This window comes from Sorex araneus, chromosome 5, assembly GCF_027595985.1.
Source record: "Sorex araneus isolate mSorAra2 chromosome 5, mSorAra2.pri, whole genome shotgun sequence".
In the NCBI taxonomy this organism is placed as follows: Eukaryota; Metazoa; Chordata; class Mammalia; order Eulipotyphla; family Soricidae; genus Sorex; species Sorex araneus.
The window spans coordinates 88897069-88917996 of record NC_073306.1 but is presented as its reverse complement, the minus strand read 5'-3'; the positions used below and the strand labels follow the sequence as shown (position 1 = coordinate 88917996).

At 39.8% G+C, this 20928-nt stretch overlaps 1 protein-coding gene and 1 pseudogene across 1 annotated transcript in view; one reads left to right on the top strand and one right to left on the bottom strand.

Moving 5' to 3' along the window:
- The window catches only part of CD53 (CD53 molecule), a 35320-nt gene extending 19378 nt beyond the window's left edge, over positions 1–15942 (top strand). The window contains exons 2-8 of the mRNA XM_004620088.2: positions 4230–4309; positions 5603–5791; positions 6804–6878; positions 9606–9701; positions 12635–12715; positions 13777–13860; positions 15184–15942. Of these exons, the coding sequence (XP_004620145.2) occupies positions 4247–4309; positions 5603–5791; positions 6804–6878; positions 9606–9701; positions 12635–12715; positions 13777–13860; positions 15184–15255 (660 nt within the window). The 5' untranslated portion in view covers positions 4230–4246 and the 3' untranslated portion in view covers positions 15256–15942. The remainder of the gene's footprint in view (positions 1–4229; positions 4310–5602; positions 5792–6803; positions 6879–9605; positions 9702–12634; positions 12716–13776; positions 13861–15183) is intronic.
- LOC129404973 (ATP-dependent zinc metalloprotease YME1L1-like) lies at positions 80–855 on the bottom strand (annotated as a pseudogene).
- Positions 15943–20928: the final 4986 nt, after the last annotated feature.

The window sequence follows — 20928 nt, the reverse complement described above, 5'->3', positions numbered from 1 at the left end:
CAATAATTATTTTGTGTTTTTTAAAAAAATGCAATAACTTCAAGTAATTCTTTTTAGTGGATTGGAGGGTGGAATTGGGTCACACTTGGTTGTGCTCAGGAATTACTTCTGGAAGGGGCTCAGGGTACTGTATGGGTTGCAGATATTTAACCTGGGTCAGACAAATGCTAAGTCTTATCCAGTCTACTATCTCTCCAGCCCCGACTTTCTGTAATTTCTGTTTGGCTTCCTCCACTTCTTCAACACGTTCAAAGGTGACATTTTTCATCTGGACAGAATCAACTGACAGAATCAAACCCTATTGTTGCCCGTAGGTGTACAGATTAAAAAAGTATTTTTAAGAGTCCATATAGACAAAAATAACAGAAAAGAAAGAGAGAGAGAGAGAGAGAGTGAGAGAGAGAGAGACAGACAGACAGACAGACAGACAGAGACAGAGACAGAGACACGGAGACACAGAGAGAGAGAATCATTTGAGTTTGCCTTGATAATCATTGTTTTGTTTGTTTGTTTTTGGTGTTAAGTGTTTCTGTTTTCAGGAGACCCTCTGTAAAAACCAGTCTTAAAGACATCTTGGTAAGCTTCAGGTATATTTTGATTTTCAGAGTCTATCCAAACTCTCAACATCTGCTCCTTTATTCCACAAAAGAAATCCATTCCCAATGATGGTGCTATGTGCTGTGCTTTGACTTACTTTTTCAGAGTTGGGATACAGATTTTGTATCTTTAATTTCTGATAAGTTTGATAATTTTTGAAAGTATAAAAACTGGTCAGTACTGAAGATCTGACCAAATGTTTTTTAGAGTCTTGAGTGCTGTCTGTTCAAGCAAGAGGAACCATTGAATATCAAACATACCTATGTAATCATATTTATTTCCAAAGAATAGATGTGTAGAGACATGTGATGTTTGTCAATTGTCTTTACAAAACTCAGGAAGTAGATTGTCCATCGGTTGGTCAATTTCTAATTCAGATTATCTAAGATCTAGACTCATTGCTGGCATTCTTGTGCTCTGGAATGGCATCATGATGCTGGTTTTGAGAAACAAATGCACTGACAGAAAAAGATGCATTTGGGAGTTGTGAATGGAACCACTGAGAAGATGAATCAGAACAACTGTAACCTGGGGTTCCAGGACTTCCCTGGAATATCCTTGCCAAGCCCTCAGCAATATCACCTGCCTGCCTGTAACTGGCTTCCTGTAACAGTCAGCTAGGATATCACTTGTCACTTGTCATCCTGTTGTTCGTCAATTTGCACAAGCGGGCACCAGTAACGTCTTCATTCGTCCCTGTTGTGTGCTAGTGTAACCCAATGGCGTCTGCTCACTCCAGGAACACAAAGAGCCTTAATCCATTTATTCAGGGTCTTGACGAAGAAATCTGACCATCTCATAGGTGGGCAGCCACACGATATTTTGATGTCCCGTGGAATCCAGTTGGTAACAGCTCTAGTCCAGTGGTCATCTCCAAATCACATTACGTGTCTGGCCCATCTGATTTTTGACACCTTAGCAAATGAGACAGTATCCTGATTCTTGATCTTCGATGGAGGTCAGAACTCCAGATTCTTTCTCTCACTTGAGTGAAACGTGGTACTCCAAGCATAGCTCTTTTGATTCCTCTTTGACATACCCGAATAGCGTTCTCATCCTGTTTTTGTAGGGCCCAGGTCTCTGAGGCATATGTTAGTGCAGGAAGAACGGTGGAGTCCAAAAGATGTGCCTGGAGCTGGAGGTTCTTCATCCTCTTAATATCTTCTTCAATGCTCTTGAAGGCGTTCCACACTGCTCTCTTCTTCCTGCCGCACTTCAGGTGCCAGGTCATTTGTCATGTTGAATTCTCGGCCAAAGTACACATAACAGCTGCATTTGGAGATGTTCGTTCCATTGAGAGCAAATGGAACATCAGGAACTTGTCTGTTTCTCATGAACATTGTCTTGGTGAGATTCAGCTGCAGTCTGACCTTTCCATACTCACGGTCGAAGTTGGCCAGCATTCGTTCCACTTAGCTGATATTTGGTCTTACGAGAATGATGTCATCAGAAAGCAGAAGTGGTGTAGTTGCCAACCATCTACCTTCACTTCCATTCCTTCCCATTCCAGTTGTCCCATGATGTTCTCGAGGGTGGCTAGGATATATTGAGTCCTTTTTCACCCCATCTTTTTCTTCATTCCCTTGACCCTCATTCTTCCTAGAAATTGAAAATTACCTCCCTTTCCCATGCCCAGAAAGCAAGGTGTAATCACCAAAGTATTTCTGGGGCTGTTCATCTCTGGAACAGGCAGGTATCAGCACTATTTCTTTGGCCTGGCATGTGTAGCGTGTTGCTGAGATCCATTGGCCCCCAAAGTAGTTGATATTCTTATCCAAGAATAAACTGTCTTTATACCCAAAATTCTCTAGATTTAGATTTTCCTAAATATTTCCATGTACTTTATAGGGCAAAGGGGAATTTGATAGGATACTAATTAAACATTTTGAGATGAAAAGATCATCCTGTATTATCTTACTAGACCCATCTAATCACCTGCATCCTTTTCAGATAGACATAAGTGACTAGAATAAGAAGTGGAAGATGTGATGGACAAAAGAAAGAAGTTGAGTTTTGTGAGAAAGGGGACAAAGTATATGTATAACTTCTAAAAACTAAAGAAAGTTTCTTTCCCGGAATCTCTCATAGATATGCACCCCTGCCAATACCTTAAATTTGAACTGATTTTTGAAACTACAAAAATAAATTTATGTTGTGTTGAGTCACTAAAATTGTTGTAATTTGTTTTCAATGGCACTAAAATCTAATACAAATACTTTCCATGGATCTTGAGGTCTGATCCTATGCAGCAGTCTCCTCTAAATTACTCTGCTCAGTGAGCCCTCAGTCTCTCAATCTCAGCAGCTCTCTCTCTTCAATTCAGGCACTCAGATTTCCCTATCTGTCCAAAGTCAAAGCAATAAACTAGAGCAAGCATAGAACTCCTATCATTTACATTCCATATCTCAGTCATCACTGTCATTTATTGTCTGTTGTTCAGTTTCTTCCCAGCCATCATATTATCATCTATATAACTTTTTGGTTATTTTAGTCAAGAAAGTAAATTTGATTCACATATCTTGGTCAAAGGCACACATCCCAAATATGTGATTTTATATTTTCACATTAAAAAAACTAAATTAAAAAAGGTGAAGTAATTTCAGTAATATGGGAAATTTCCCAAGTGTAACATGGGAAATTTAAGAAGTTGCCTGATGAAAACAGTGTCTTTCTTTCTCCACATCTGATTGACCAGCACACCCCTGACTTAAGGTCTCTCTTCCTGAATAAATGTCCAGCCATTATCCCTGAGCACTGACTGACTATACTATTGTCTATCATTATGATTCATCTTTCTCTGTAAATGGCTATGTTGCTGTTGTATACAGTTTTAATTCAATGCTAAACATCCCTGCCTGACTAAACTAAAGCTAAAACAATTGTCCACAATGAGTTGTTTGGGACCTAATTTGATTGAGACTAAGAGAGCATGGTATTTAGGAACATTTCCCAAAGGAGAGTCACAATTCAAATCCTAATTGATGCTGGATGGCAGGAGAAATATTATAGGGATAAAGCTCTTGCCTTGCTCGAGATCTACCCCCATTTAGGGAAGGGTGATGCATGCTGAATGTAGACTAGAGACTGAATGCAATGGCCACGCAACACCTTTATTGCAAACCACAACACCTAATTAGAGAGAGAGAGAACAAAAGGGAATACCCTGCCATAGTGGCAGTGTGGGGTGGGGGGATACGGGACTGGGGAGGGTGGGAGGGATGCTGGGTTTACTGGTGGTAGAGAATGGGCACTGGTGAAGGGATGGGTTCTCGAACTTTGTATGGGGAAAAGTTGTATGAGCACAAAAATGTATAAATCTGTAACTGTACCCTCACGGTGATTCACTAAAAATAAATAAATTATAAAAAAAATAAAATTAATAGAGAAAAAAAAGATCTATCCCCATTTAAACCCCAGCAACATATATGATGCCCCAAGTATTGCCAGAAATGACTCCTGAGCACTGAGCCAGGAACATCCTGTGGGCACTGCTGAGTATAGATTCCTCACTGCCCCCCTCCAAATAAAATAAATGCTGAAATTCCTGAGTGTTAAACAAGTGAACCCTCTGAGGTCTGGTATATCTTGCAGAACCAAGTTATTCTCTTTTTCTCATTTTCTCTACTTTTTAGGTCAAGAATATACCATCATGGGCATGAGTAGCTTGAAATTACTGAAATATGTACTGTTTTTCTTCAATTTGCTTTTTTGGGTAAGTGTATTTATTCTGACTATGGGTGAGTTTACCTCTCAACTATGCTCTACTTCTCTCTACTGAAAGTTCTGATTTGGAGCACAACTCATATGTACTTGGATTATGTCCAGCATATCCAACCTCATAATAAGGTAATAATTTCCTTCTCTTTCTTATCCACCACAGTCTGCAAAATGAAAGTCACATGTGTCATTACTTAGGAGATGCTGTTGACCCCTGGGAAATTTGGGCTAGTTATTGCTCCTGGGTGAAAAACCTGACTTTACATTCTGTGGATTGAATGACTCTTATACTCCCCACCATCCACCCCATAAAGGGGAATAGTTGCTTGAAAGAGAAGGCAGTTACCTTTTCTGGGGATAATTCACTACATCAAATTCAACAGTTGGATTTTAGGTGTAGAATGGTTTGATAGTCATATGTGTAGAATATTCTTAAAAGTTTAGCAAAATGAATTTCTTCAAAAAGTATATCTCTTCTAAGGGCCAGAGAAATACTACAGAAGTTAAGGTGATTTCCTTGCATGTAATTAATCCTGGTTCCATCCCCAGGACCACATAATGGTTCCCTGAGCACCGCCTAGGATTGCCCCAAATCTAAACAAATAATATCTCTTTAATGTGGTTGTAATTTCCAAAGGCAAAACTATGTGTAACCAGTTGGTGAAACAAAAACTAGGGAATTTGAAGCAGGAAGATCCTATGCTATCAGCAGATGTAAGTTCCTCCTAGAATCTGTGTTATTGTTGTTTGTTTTGTAGCCACAATAAACACTACTCCTGGATCTGTGCTCAAAGGTTGCTTAGGGAATCATGCAAAGTTAAGGACTGAACCCAGGCTTCTTGCAAAGATGTGCTCAATCATTTATTTTTAACTTTGTCTTTTTTGGGGACATACCCAGTGATGCTAAGAAATTATTCCTGACTCTGTTCTCAGGAATGAGTCCTGCTGGTGCCCAGGGGATCATATGGGATGCCAGGGATCAAACCTGGTCCTGCTGCATGCAAGGCAAATGCACTATGCACTGTACTGTCACTCTGGCCCCTCTGCCAGTTCTTTGAGCTATTTCTCTGGTCTTTCACCTGGTTTCTGATATGGAAAGGATAAAGAGTGAGTGGACCATCACAGGACCATCACCCTTTTTAGGAGGGGAATCTGGGTAAAGAGATTGTGTATGAAAGCCTAGATAGAGAAAATGGAAGAAGATAATTGATGTCAAGTAAGTGAGAATTTAAGGAGATATCAAAGAATCACATCTTTACTAAAAATATTATGAAATTCTTCATTTCAGTTCTGTGGCTGCTGCATTTTGAGCTTTGGGATTTACTTTCTGGTCCACAACAGCTTTGGAGTGCTCTTCCATAAACTTCCTTTCCTCACGTTGGGCAATGTGCTCATCATTGTGGGCTCCATTATTATGGTGGTTGCCTTCCTTGGCTGCATGGGCTCCATCAAAGAGAACAAGTGCCTGCTTATGTCGGTGAGTCCCCAGATACACATGTAATGCCCTAAGAGAGTTTACACAATGCTTTAAGTCATAGGCATGATGTTTCTTAGCAGCATACCATGGTTCAGGGAAATCATAGAACTATAGGATTGATAAGTCAAGTCTGACCAATAGTATTTTGCTTTTCATTGGAATTGTAGGATAATTAGAAGTGAGCATCATCCTTCTTTGCATTCATTTTTACACTGCTAATAAGGGCTTTCAGAGCCTGCAAGCAACCTGTGGTGTATTCAATATGCCAAAAACAGTAACAATAGGTCTTATTCCCCTGACCTGAAAGAGCCTTCAATCATTGGGAAAGACGAGTAAGGAGAGGCTGCTAAAATCTCAGGGCTGGGAGGAATAGAGATGTTACTGGTGCCTGCTCAAGTAAATCGATGAACAACAGTGATATAGTGAATAGGGGCTTTCATCATCATAGTTTCCATTTGTAGCATTTAATTCTTCTTTGTATATGGTTGAAGTAAAATATCACCCCTTTAACTAAATTCTCACATTAGTATGAATTTTAAGGATGTGACTTAGAGTTACTAGCTGATAGAAAATTTAATCTCTAAATTCTTTGGATTACTATTACCTTCCATAAATGGTCTAAGATGCTTCCCTGTCATATATGTGCATAAGAATTGCACATAATTTAGTTTGCTGCACTTTTTATAAGTTATTTCAATAGGTTAATACAAATTGCTTTATAGATTTTCCAGATCAATATGCAACTATGTAACATTCAATTTGTTACATAAAGTTCAAGAGGCAAGTGAAAAATAAAACAGTTTAGGTAGAAGATAGATAGAAGATACTGACATATCCTCTAGAGACTTGGAGTCAAGTTTTAGGAATATAACATGTAGTAAAAGAAGACCCAAGAAGACAGGAACAGAAACCGGTGCATATGTAAAAAGAATTGTCTGAATCTTTCTAGAGTGGAGTGGCGGTGGGAAGAACTAAAATTAATACTGTTATCAATGTCTCTGATATCCCTTAGTTCTTTGTCCTGCTGTTGATTATCCTCCTTGCTGAGGTGACCTTAGCTATCCTGCTCTTCCTGTATGAACAGAAGGTAAGTGGAAAGAATACAACTCATTTTTGTATGGCTGAGAGAGGAGAGTGTTCTGTGAAGAAGACCTATAATAAAAGTAAAAGCTACATGGTAGAATAAAGCCAAAAGAGATTATTTATCATTTGAAAGAGGGGAAAAAAACTTAATACTTTTTTTTATAAAATAAAAATAATTTTTTTCAGGGGTATGGTGCTGCCAGCAGGTAAATCTGTACCTGTGGGGTGAGTGCATCAGCAGTTTGATGACACCTTCAGACTTCCAGATACCCCAAAATTGCTGCTGTGCCTTTAGCCAGACCCCAACAACTTGGGGCCAAGTTTACCAAGAATTAGACAGCCAAAAATTAGGTATGTGGGAGATGCACCCACAAACCACCTCCATCTCAGCTATATAAGCTCATTTATTGGCCTTATTTCAGAGGCCCATAAATCTTGAAAGAGATCAAAAGATGCAGTTAGGGCCTGTAGTGCAGAGGTAGGTGGGAACCCGTGAATTAGAGCCCCAGGCTCGCTTGGATCAGGACTGGACCTCCTCCACCCAGGTCCCCAGTTTTCCAGTAGGTTGGCAGTCACACCCATAAACTGCCCCTGGCACCATGTAATCTCATCAATGGCCAAGGCCCAGAGACTATAACCTAAAGCTCCCAGAAGAGAGCGCCACAGAATGCCCTGACCCCGCATCAGGCTGTATTCACGGGGGCACCTCGGAGGGGGACGGGTTGAGTATCCCTCCCTGCCCCAGGCAGAATTCCGGCAGCCGAAAACCTCTAGAACCAACCACTGCCATGTCCAAGGCTACTCTCCACATGCTCGGACGAGCCTCACCCAAGAGGGCATGAGCCTCACCCAAAACAGGATGAACCTACCAGAGAGAGGACTGGCAAAAAAACCCAGATATGCAGGAACCTGTGACTAAGATCTCCAAGCCTGCTTGGATTGGGACTGGGCCTCCCCCTCCCAGCTCCCCAGTTTTCCAGAAGCTTGGCAGTCACACCCACAAACTGCCCTGGCGCCATGTAATCTCATCAATGGCCAAGATCCAGAGACTATAAACTGAAGCTACTGGAAGAGAATGACATAGAATTTCCTAGGCATTATATTCAATCCATAACAAGCAATACAAAACAAATCGTCTAGTGTAAAAAACTAAAGCTCGCAGGCTCTCTGGGCGGCTCTGTCTCACCACCCGCGTCCGGTGCCCCGGAACCCGCTGTGTGTGCCGTCGGTCAAGGGCAGGCGACGGAAGGAAGAAGGAAGAAGGCCAAACTGGTTGCTCGATCCATTTATTTCATTCTCTCTCTCCACTTCTCTCCCGCTCTCCTGGATCTCACCCGTGGACCTGGCCCCGTGGATCTGGCTCCGCAACCCACTCTTCCAGCCTAGTTAAATCTCCACAGCATGAGGGGGTTGGGGCGTACACATAGGTGTGGTCACCATCAATAGGGTAAGGTCCTTTCCCTTAGGGGATGCTTCTCCTAGGACTTAATTCTCTTTCAGCAGGAGGATCCACCCAAGGGAGGAGTCCCATGAATGTGTTTCTCTTCTCCTCAGCCAGCAAACATATAAGAATTCATAATATTAATTATTTTGTATGGACACAATAAGAGATGCATTAAAGCTTATAGAATTGCTCTCCTGGGGCCATCTCAATCTCAGACTACAGTGCTCAGGCCAGATCAGTCTTTCCTATCCCTGGCAGGGTCCCAGTCTCATAATTACTATTGGATCATGACAGCATTTGTCTATGATCAAGCTCTTAACTTATAGTTAAGAATTAGGCACTTTGGCCAGGCCCATCTCGATGCCAGGGTAGCACATAACTCACCGCTTGCCCTGGATCCTTCCCGTCCCACGTCGGGGACCCTACTTTGGGGTGCTAGGAACTGAGGGCAACTGAGGCTTAAGTGGAGAAAACAGAGGCCCGGGAGGGAATAATATTCGAGGCCAATTAATTCCCAAGTTATAAAAACATAATATTGTCTTCTTGTGTCTACACAAAACAGTCATAGCTTTAAAGTAAATTATTCAAAAGGCACAAGAAGAGGAAAAAGGCAATATTAACTTATATAATATAAATTCAGTATCCTAGGAAGGTCTGACCTTGCAAATTAGCAGAGTCAGATTAAGGGAAAGCCGAGGATTAACTCTTTTGGGGAAGAGAGCATGGAGAAGTGATTATAGCTAAACAAAGGGATGGGAGATATTGGGAACACCTTGATGGGTGTGACTGGGGTAAGCCTAAACTCTGGGTAAAACCGGGATAAGCTACTTGTGGCAAGGAGGGAAAGGACAAAGTAATGTCATCCTACAGTCTAGCATGGCCTTTTTGGTATATTTGAGTGGTGGTGAGACTGGTGTCAAAATACCAAATGTAACCAAAGTAGAGAGAGAGTATGGGGGAAATTGCCACACAAGCAGGGGAAGGATTGGAATTGGGGGCAGGGGGAATACTGGGGATCTGGGTTGTTGAAAGTGTGCACTGGTGAAGGGATGGATGTTTGATGATTATATGACCAAAGCTCAAACATAAAAGCTCTGTAGCTGTATCTCACAGTGAACCAAAAAAAAAGGGGGGGGGGATAATAATAAAATAAAAGTAACATTCAGAATAGAATTTTTAAAAAAAAGTAATGTGGAGTTCATGCCCAATTCAATCAGCTTAATCAATGGCTGACTAAATAGCACCTACTTTTTATAATGTTTACTTTTCTGAATTTGCCTTGTCTAGCTGAACAGATATGTGGCTGAGGGCCTGGCTGACAGTATGAACCGTTACCAGTCGGACAATAGCACCAGGGCAGCGTGGGATTCCATACAGTCATATGTGAGTACAGATGTTAATATTCCTCATCTCAGCCCAAACTTCATTTCCAACCTCAGATCCGAGGGACTAGAAGAGATTTTGTTTCCTTGGACTGAATGCAGAGCCTGGCAATAATGACTCTGACTGTCATCAACAGAAAGGTACAATACATATGATTGGTATGAAATTCTATACGTTCTTTACTTCCTGCCCCAACTCAATAAGGCTTATTATTTAAATACTACTAAGAAGTAAAGAAGAACAAATTTATCATACTGAATTCTTTTACCCAAAAAATTGCCAGGGGAAGTTTGGGCCACTTTAGTGGTGCTCAGGGTCAACCCCTGATTATGCTCAGGGTACCATATGTGGTGCTAGATATTGAACTAGGATATGGCCAAAGTAGCAAGGGTAATGCCTTGCCTCCAGTACTATCTCTCTGGTCTCTATTTTCCAAATTTTTCTCTTCCAAAAGAGAGAAATTATAAATGAAAACTTAAATGTTTGTAAGTATGCTAAATAATGCTTATTACACTACAGGTATCCCATTTTTTGTGCTTCACAGAAAACCTACATATTAACTTTTAATTCATATGTCCATGTATTGATAAGAAAAAGTAATGAGATTACTCTGGCACAGACATAGTGTGAGTTTTGAATAATACAGTTATGGCCATCCAATTTCTCCTTTGCCTGGCCAGGCCTGCCCAAGTATGGAGTACAAGAAATGGAATAAGAATTAGAAATAGAAAGAATAGAATTGAATGGCCACGAAAGTTACTAAAACTCTCAGTATTCCCAACCCTTTATTTAAAAAAAATCCGTTTGAATCCTTTCATTATAGAATTTTCAGACATATAGAGAAGCAAGGAAAATATTAAAAAATAAATTTCCAGGTACATATTACCCAGTTTCAACAGTTAGCATTTTATCTTTCAATTATATCTAAACTAATCCCATAGAATATTCTGGGGCTGGAGAAACAGGCTCAGTGGACTGAGCCTATGCTTTGCATGCATAAGAGTTAGATTTGATTCTAGCACTGCATATGACTCCCTGAGCACCTCTATGAGTGAACCTGAGCACTAAGCTGAAAATGGTTCCTAAGAAGTGCTTTGTGGACTGAAAAAAAAACTTTTTTAATTATATTACTTTTTACCTGGGTTATATTCAGTGGAACTTGGGAGGCCTAAGACCACTCTTGGAGATGTTTATCCAGATGGTGCTGGACTGATGGCTCAGGGCTTGGTCTAGTCATTCTCAGGAGCCACCAGGGTTTCACTGGCAGTGTTAAGGGGCCATGCAGAGCAAGTAACTGAATTTGGGGGCTCAAAAACTAATCATATTTTACAATTTTAACCCTACAATATTTTTAAAGCAAATGCTAGAAATTATGCCATTTGATCCATTAAAGTTAACATAATTGTTTCTTCTTTTGTTTAGAAAAGATTTAGGTTTACAAAAGAAATGAAAAGGAAGTATAGAGATTATCCATGCATTGTCTTCATCATTGCCAATACCACTCACCAGCATTCTGAGGAGATGATAATGTAATAATTTTAAGCAAGAATATGCCTACATTGACAAGTTATTATCACCCAAGTCACCCACAGTTCATTCTAAGTTTAACGAAATAAATGGAGATATATTTGATGCTCATTGGTAGAAATACTCAATAATGTCAAAATATTAGTTCTTTCAAACTTATCTACATATTTAATACAAACTCATTGAAAGTTTAACAATTTATTGCATGAATATTGACCAATTCTGAAATTTACATGTAAGAGCAAAAAACCCAGAAGCCAGCATACTACTTAGGGGAAAAAAGTTGTAGATTCTATGCTACCCAATTTTAAGACTTATTATATACTCACAATAATCGAGACTGTTTGGCATTGAAAAGGAGAAAAATCGATCAATAGAACAAAATAGAGATACCAAAAGCAGTCCCACATAAATATAATCTGAAATTTTACAAAGGGACAAAGGGTATCTAAAATGATTAAAACAGTCCCTTCAACAAATTGTGATGGGACAACTGGATATTCATATGCAAAAAACATCTGTAGTCATGGACCTTATAACCTTCAAAAAATATACATCAACTGGTTCACGGCTAAATGTTAAACACAAATTTCCTAGATGATCATATAGAAGGAAAACACTAGGATATAGTGACACCCTTTTAGGTGAAATTGGAAGTGTTCAGGGTGGCATGTACATAGATAGTGATGCCTTTTTATAGCAAAACAAAAAGCATGATCTATGGAGGAAAGAACTGCAAAATTGAACTGAAGATTTAATTTTGTGATGAGATTAACACAGATGATACTAAGATGAATCACTTCTGCTCTGTGAAAGACAGCATCTAGACAATTAGAAGAGGGACTGGAGCAATAATACAGAGGGTAGGGCATTTGCCTTGCATGAGGCCGACCCGGGTTCGATTTCCAGCATCCCATATGGTCCTTGAACACCGCCAAGGGTAATTCCTGAGTGCAAAGTCAGGAGTAATCCCTGTGCATCGCCGGGTGTGACCCAAAGTCCCCCCAAAAAGACAATTAGAAGAAAGGTAATATTATCTAATGTATTATGTAAATCATAATGTAAAGTATGATATAAATTATTATTATTCTACTATTATCTTGAGTGTTTAGGGGGCCTAGTTTTTTCAGTCTGATCATCCCTCTATTATATAATTCCCTAGATGTGTAATTTTTAATCTGTAGAATATGAATAAATCGAACATGCCCTTTCTACTGTACATATTCTTATGTTAATTAAATGATATGCTATATATTTAAAGTGCTCTGTTACAGGGAACTCTTATACTCAAGTTGATCTATTTTTGCCAATAAAATTAGATTTAAATGGATCACCTATTCCTCTAAAGTCTGTAGTTTTCTTTCTGTTGACTCTCTAATGATCACTTTTTTTTGTTGAACTTTTAGCTGCAATGTTGTGGTATAAATGGCACAAATGATTGGCCCAAAGGTCCACCATCGTCTTGCCCCTCAGATCCACAAGTAAAGGTAATTTTTGAGAAACTCTATTATTGGCCTATTTGGTTAGTTTTCAGTTACCTTAAAATTAAGACCTTTCAAGCAGAAATATGGATCCTTGAACTAACAGAAATCAGGGAGATTACATAAATAACCAGATAAATCATAAGTATGAGCAAGTGCATTTGGATTAGAGATGACATTAATAAACTTGCTTACTTAGATTATTACTGAAAGTGAGAATGCTAGATATAGATACTTATATAGATATAGATATAGATATTGTATAGATATTTCTTGAGTTCCTGAGGTTGAAAGTGACACTTGAAAGGTGTAGTTAAAAATATCTTCTCTTTCTATCTGTTTCTGTTTAATCCTTCTACCTGTTTTTACTTATTTCTATCTGATATTCTTAGATATTACAGGACCCCGCCTCTTGGTAAAATGAATCATAGGTGAAGGAGTGGAGAGTTGGTAGAGAGTGGAAACAGCTGAAACAACCTGCCAACTTAGTATGCACATCCAGGCCAAAGCAGAAGGAAAAAAGTCATAGTTTAACTACACAAAGCCACCCTTACCATTTGTTTCCAACCTTTAGTTTGGAACTCTCTAGATAATTGTAGATCTATTACAAAATATACCAAGACACCCTCTAACCAGGAACTCCCTGGAGCTAAATAGGGATATGAAAGGGTTGCTGGTTTTTGAAGTAAAAATTCAATTAATTCTATAAAATCAATTATACTCCTAATTCAGAATTTCACATTAATTACAGGCCAGTAGTAAATGTTCAAGTAATATAAGGATGTCTATTGTTGGCAATCCTCTTGTAAGTTAGTTTTAATTCATTGTGCAAGAATCTAAGACTTTGATGTTAGGTGCCACTGTAAGGATAACAATTCCATAAAAAGTCTCGAGTTTAATATTTTCACTTAATTACTGCTTTTTCATCAGTATAAAAAATAAAAATATATCTAGTACCAAACTTAATTCTCTTGGCATAAGGCAAAAATACAAGCCATCTTTCAAAATGTCTTCTAATTAAGTTGAATAATGTGGAAACTCATTTGTATTTGCAAATTTTTTTCTAGGGTTGCTATATGAAAGCAGAACTGTGGTTTCACTCCAATTTTCTGTATATTGGAATTATCACTATCTGTGTGTGTGTGATTCAGGTAAGAGTTTAGCCACAGAACTATTATGAGGATTAAATTAATTAAGCCATGCAAGGTTTTAGAACATATTGGATATATAGAATATAAATATGGGCTCCTCATATTTGTAATATGTCGACATGACACAAATTATTTTATCAACTTGAGTCACTCAGAAAAATAACTGTAAGATATATCTAGTCAACTGTCCTTAAGATATACAAGTGTTTCATAGTCAGATGAAAAGCTACCTAGGAGTTTGTATAAAAAGAACACAACTCAGGCTTTCAGCCCTTTAACTGCTGCTGGCTTTGGTCCATTCATTACACTCCTCCGTGCTTTCGTCTGTGTACTCCAAACCCTCAGCTATTAAGTCGACCATACCTGGCCAGAGCAATAGAATAGTGGGGCGAATGCTTGAGGCTGACCAGGGTTTGAATCTCAAAGCACCACCTGGAGAGATCCCTGAGCATGGAGCCAGGAGTAAGCCCTGAGCACCAGTAGATGTAGCCCCCAAATAAAACCAAACTAGAAAAGCCACTATCACTATCTTGTCTTTGTTGTTATTATTTTTATTGTTGTTTTGGGTGGTCACACCCAGTGGTGCTCAGAGCTTACTCTTTAATCAGGGATCACTCCTGGTGGTACTCTGGAAACAATATTGTGTTCTAAGGATTTGACCACAGTTAACCAAATGTAAGACAAATGCCTTACTTGTTCTACAATCTCTCTGGCTCAAGGACAGCACTATTTTAATCTCAAGAACACTTGTGACAGATAAAACCTTCCACTTGGAAAATTAGCTTTGTATGCTAAGAAAAACTGTATAATGAAAACCATAATCTATTTTGTCCATATTCCCTTGTTTAGTTTGACAAGTCAGGGATCAAAGGCGAGGGTCTAGTTTCTGATAGTTTGTGATTGCCTTTATACTGTGTGATAGTTTGTTCATTTTATGTCCAAGTGCTTTGGCTCTAGCACAGATTAATTATGCCTATATCAAGAAGCTCAGAGAGAAACAATGTATTCTCTATTTAGAAACCAAGCCACTGAGGACACAGAATGATTCATTGTACAAAGTCTTGCCTTGTACTGTGCCAGCATTAGAACATCTATATTTCTTATGAAGACTTAAGATATCCCAACACTAATACTCTAATGTTACTCATGTCTGCTTGCTACTGAAAAGCTAAAGGGGAAAACAAATGTAGGAATTTAAAATAATGGCAGGAAGGCTGATATTAGTCTGAACGTGTTGTTAGTCTTTGAGTTCAAGACTAGGGCTATGGGAGAGGTGGCTTCTCCTCTGAAAATCTTATATTTCTCCATATTTTTCCCCCTCAGGTGTTAGGAATGTCTTTTGCACTGACCCTAAACTGCCAGATTGATAAAACCAGTCAGGCCTTAGGACTATGATCTACTACTATGCTGTGCTGGAGAGACCTGCTTCATCTCTGAAAATCCAAAATCATCTACGACATTAAGTCCAAAATGACTACTTCCTGGGTTGGAGTCTTTATTTCCCTCTCTGTCTTCCCACTTCGGCCATTATCTCTTACAACCTGCCAAGAGGGTCATTTCTCACCTCAAGCAGCAAGACAATTATTCACTCACTCAAAAAGGCAGCCACATTCCTCAAGATACAGACACTAATACGTGGGCATTTTCAGACATGAGAAACCAAAAAAAAAAAAAAAAAAAAAAACCTGTACTAAAAAGAGCTCAAGATCAAAGGGTGTGCTCAGAACTTGAAGTTTTGCATCTCTTATTGTCAAACAGGTCTCTTGTCTTTAAATTCCATCCAGTTTATTTTCCAAGTCAAGCAAGAGAAAAGCAGAAGTGATCTCTGAGTTCACATTCTTCTGTTTTCTTTTGACTGAAAACACTTATGGTATGCATAAGGTTTTGTCTGCAAAGAATAATGTGTGATTTAAATTTGTTTTTAAAAGGCCTTAATGGTTAATTCTACTACATTTTCCAGAAGAAACTACCCAGGGATTTCTATCCTATCTTCAGCCAATATTCTTAGACTTTTATTTACATAACTATGGAAGAACCCAAGATATACTATCTCTGGTGGTTTTGGTAATAAACACATTTAAAAGATGCGATTATTGCAGTGTTCCTGTCAGATAAGGTTTTGATAATGTAAGATTCTAACTCTTTAATAAGATGGATTTTTATCTTAAAATCTACATTCTCATTCCTATAACCCAAATATACTTTCCATAGCTTATCCTTGATTGCCCTGCCAGAATGCCAATCATGCTTGCTAACTACTGCTACACAAGAATCAATTCAAAATTTATTAGTTGAGAACACAAACATTATCTCACAGTATTTGTGAGTCACGTATCTGGGAGCAATTTAGCTGAGCATTTCTGGTTCATGGTCTTTCACAAGACATCAGCCAGAACAAGCTTTCAACCAAAGCTTGATTGGAAAAGGATTAACTTTCCAAACTCTCTCATGTAGCAGCTGATAGTGATACGTGTCACCTGTTTCTGGCAATCTCACACCAAGTGTTGCAACTTGCATGAGGTGGGGAACAAGGGAGGCAGCCTCAAGAAAAGAGTACTTTCATCTTTCTGTTAGACTCACCTTGATCACCCAGTGAAATTCCTTGGTGGGGTAGGACTGGTAAAGTCTGGTCTGAGAGTCTACCTTGCATGGAACACTAGTGTCCCCCAGCTCAACAAATCACTGTATCACTGTCAGCCCATTGTTCATCGATTTGCTTGAGTGGGCACCAGTAACGTCTCCATTGTAAGACTTGTTACTGTTTTTTGGCATGTCGAATACACCATGGGTAGCTTGCCAGGCTCTGCAGTGCGGACAGGGTACTTTCGGTAGCTTCCCGGGCTCTCCAAGAGGGAATCAGACCCGGGCCGGCAGCATACAAGGCAAATGCCCTACCCACTGTGCTATCGCTCTAGCCCGGTTCAACAAAAGCAGTTGTTAAATTGAACCTGAAGTCTATTTAATGTACATGGAATGAAAACTGGTCTCCATCACCTAAATTTTTAGGGTGCTGTGGACTTAGGCTATTGTGAGGAATTATTCTTTGTCCATATCAAGGCCCATGTTTCCAGGATTGTTGTCTTCCCTTGAAGAAAAGAATTTCAAGAGTGAAATAATGAAGTAAAATAGTTCTAGTTAGAGAAATTTACTTAGATAAAAATGAGGGGAGCCTGCCAGGTAACTGGCACTCCCTGAGCCCCACCCACCCAGCGAGAGAGAGAGCCCTCCAGCTGACCCCCGCCCATTTGGGGCGCGAGAAACCCCCCAAACCCCGTGTGCATTTGGCTGTCAGCCACCTCTTCCCATTGCCCTAACACCTGCCTCCCTCCAGGTATCTGTCCCACACCACTCTGGTTTCAGCCCTCCTTCTCCACTAGGTTAGTGAGGGCGTGTCCTTACATCAGGGGGCGTGGCCTGTAAAGGGAGCACCGCAGAAATCCCCTTCCCTGCACTGTGCACTGAGGTCACAATCTGTATACTTATTTCTTTGAAGAACACCCTGGCCATCTCAATCACTATATGCCAATAGTCCATTAGCCTATCCTAATTTCACAAAAACTGTCAGTGAACACAAGAAGCTGCACAAAGCCCTTTATAAAGAGATCATAGCCTCAAGTCTTCACTAAAGACCCTACATAAGCTAGGAAGAGCGCCTGAGACTCAGGAACTATTCTAGAAGGGGAAAAAGGCTACCACATTGACTTAGCTCATCCAGAATCCCCCCCTTGCAGCAAGAGGGAATAGGGATACAGAACTGAAAGTTTTCACCTCTATAGGCCCATAACAACATGAAGAAACAGCGAAAATCCCCACCACCGAGAGAATGAAGAGAAGATCTCAGAAGCCTCAACAGGGGCTACCCACAAATACGACCTCCTCTCAGATAAAGAATTCAGAGAGGAAATCTTGAGGATAGTTGATGTACTCAAAGCAACCATGGAACAGACATCCAATAAACTAAGGGAGGATATGAATGAAGCATTATTGGAATGGTCCACCAAGAAAATGCAGGAAGAAATGAGAGCATAAATTTCAAAGCTACCAACAGAAGTCACACAAATAAAGGAATCGGTAGATGAATTAAAAATCTCAGTAGGTGCCCTCAACAGTAGAATGGCTACAGCTGAAGACAGAATCAGTGAGCTTGAAGATGAGCTGCAGAAAGCTTACAGATAACAACAAATAATGGCAAGAGACCTCAAAATGGCTCCAGAGTGAATCAGAGTCCTAGGGGATGACCTCAAAAGGAACAACATAAGAATCACTGGAGTACCAGAATCACAGGGAAGTAACCCCAATAAAGAAAAAAACAGTTAAAAACATCAATCCTAAGAAATTCCCAGAACTGGAGAATGCGGGCATCCAGATCCAAGGAGCCCGGAGAGTACCAGCAAAAAAGAAACCCGAATAAAAAGACTCCAGGCATACCATAGTCAGAATGACGAATGCTGTGGATAGAGACACAATACTGCAAGCAGCAAGGTCAAAGAAGGAAATCACATACAAAGGAGAACCCCTTAGATTTACAGCAGACCTATCAGAGGAAACCCTCCAAGCCAGGAGATAATGGTGGGATATAGTGAAAAAACTCAATGAAATGAATGCCTCGCCAAGAATACTTGATCCAGCTAAACTCTCACTTAAACTCGAAGGAACCATACACTATTTCACAGATAAATAACAGCTAAGGAACTTCATAGACTCAAAACCAAACTTAAAAGAAGGGCTACTGTAAGACAAGTAAAAACTCTACAAGAACAACAAACCCTACAGAAAGATGGCACAAAATCCCATGACAATAATCTCTCTTAATGTCAATGGTCTAAATGCACCAATCAAGAGACACAGAGTGGCAAAATGGATTCGGAAACTAAACCCAACTTTCTGCTGCCTACAAGAAACACATCTGAATAGTCAGAGCAAACACAGGCTCAAAGTCAAAGGATGGAAAACAATCCTGCAAGCAAACACGGTTATGATCACGATCACAAAATCCCATTGATCGTCGAGTGGCTCAAACGGTCTCAGTAAACTCTACATTCGTCCTATCCCTGAAATTTTAGAAGCCTCTAAAGGCTTCAGGGTCAGAGGAATGAGATTCAGCTGGTTACTGGATTTGGCATATAGATACACCATGAGAAGCTTTCGAGGCTGTCCCATGTGGGCAGGAAGCTCTCAGTAGCTTGCGAGTTTCTCCCAGAGGGAGAAGTAGGTTATAAGATATCACTTCTGGGAGCCGGCTTTTAAGTCTCTGGATGTTGGCCATTGATGGGATTACACACACCTGGGTTCCTCTGCCAGTACCTTCATGCATGAAGCCTGTCCAAAGGTGTGGAGAGGGGCCTTGAGCATGGCTGTGGCTAGGTTCTGGTGGTCTTTGGCCGCCAGGAGCTCTGCTCGGGGCAGGGAGGGAGGCTTCCCAGCAAGCAAACAACTCCCTCAAAAAGCTGGGGTGGCCATACTAGTATCTGACAACATAGATTTCAGGCTGAAAAAAAATTAGAAGGGTCAGCAAAGGTCATTTTCTATTTGTCAAGGGATATGTACAACAGGAAGTAATCACACTCCTAAACATATAAGCACCTAATGAGGGACCATCTAAATACTTAAAACAACTCCTAACAGACTTTACCGGGGACATCACTACCACCACAATAGTAGTTGGAGAATTCAACACTGCCTTATCACCTCTGGATAGATGAGCAAGAATAAAACTCAACAAGGACATAATGGCTCTGAAGGAAGAAATGGAGGAAAAAGGGCTAATAGACCTATACAGGGCTTTACAACCCAAAAAGAAAGAATACACATTCTTTTCCAGTGCACACAGAACATTCTCCAAAATAGACCACGTGCTGGGTTACAAAACATACCTTAATAAAATCAAGAAGATAGAAATTGTATCAACTATTTTTTCAGACCACAAGATGCTGAAGATAGAAGCTAATCACACACAGATGTGGAGCACCAAATCGGACACCTGGAAATTAAACAACTCATTGTTGAACTCATTGTTGAACAATGAGTGGGTCAGGAGGGAAATCAAGGAAGAAATCAAATGATACCTTGAAATAAATGAGAACAAAGACACAAGCTACCAGAACCTATGGGGCGCAGCTAAAGCTGTGGTAAGGGGAAACTTATAGCGCTGCAAGCATTCTTCAGGAAGGAAGAAAGGGCCTATATAGATAGCTTGACTTCACAGCTCAAGATCTTAGAAAAGGACCAGCAAAAGGAACCCAAACCAGACAAAAATTACTGACACGGAAACCCAAAAAACAATCCGAAAATCAATGAAACAAAGAGCTGGTTCTTTGAGAAAATAAATAAGATTGTTAAACCATGAGCAAGACTCACAAAGAAAGAGAGAGAGAGAAACCTAATAAACCAAATCAGAAATGAAAAGGGGCACATCACAACAGAAACCAATGAAATTCAAAAGATCATCAGAGACTACTTTGAAAGTCCACATGCTATGAAACAAGAGAACCTAAAAGAATTGGATAAATTCCTTGATTCCTACAATTTCCCAAGACTGAACACAAAAGACTTGGAATACCTGAACAGACCCATTAATATCAAGGAAATTAAAACTGTAATCAAAAGAATTCCCATAAACAAAAGCCTGGGTCCAGATGGTTTCACTAGCAAATTCTTCCAAATACTTAAAGAGGACCTTTTGCCAGTTCTCCTCAAGCTTTTCCAGGAAGTTGAAGAAACAGGAACTCTCCCAAACAGTTTCTATGAAGCACATATCTCCCTAATACCGAGAGCAAATAAAAACACTACTAACAAGGAAAACCACAGGCCAATATCCCTGATGAACATCGATGCGAAGATCCTCAACAAAACATTAGCAAATAGAATCCAACAACTCATCAAAAAGACCATACATCACGACCAAGTGGGATTCATCCCGGAAATGCAAGGATGGTTTAATATTCAGAATTCAATCAACAGAATCCACCATATCAACAAAAGTAAGATAAAAACCATATGATCGTATCAATAGATGCAGAGAAAGCATTTGACAAGATCCAACATCCATTTATGATGAAAACTATCATC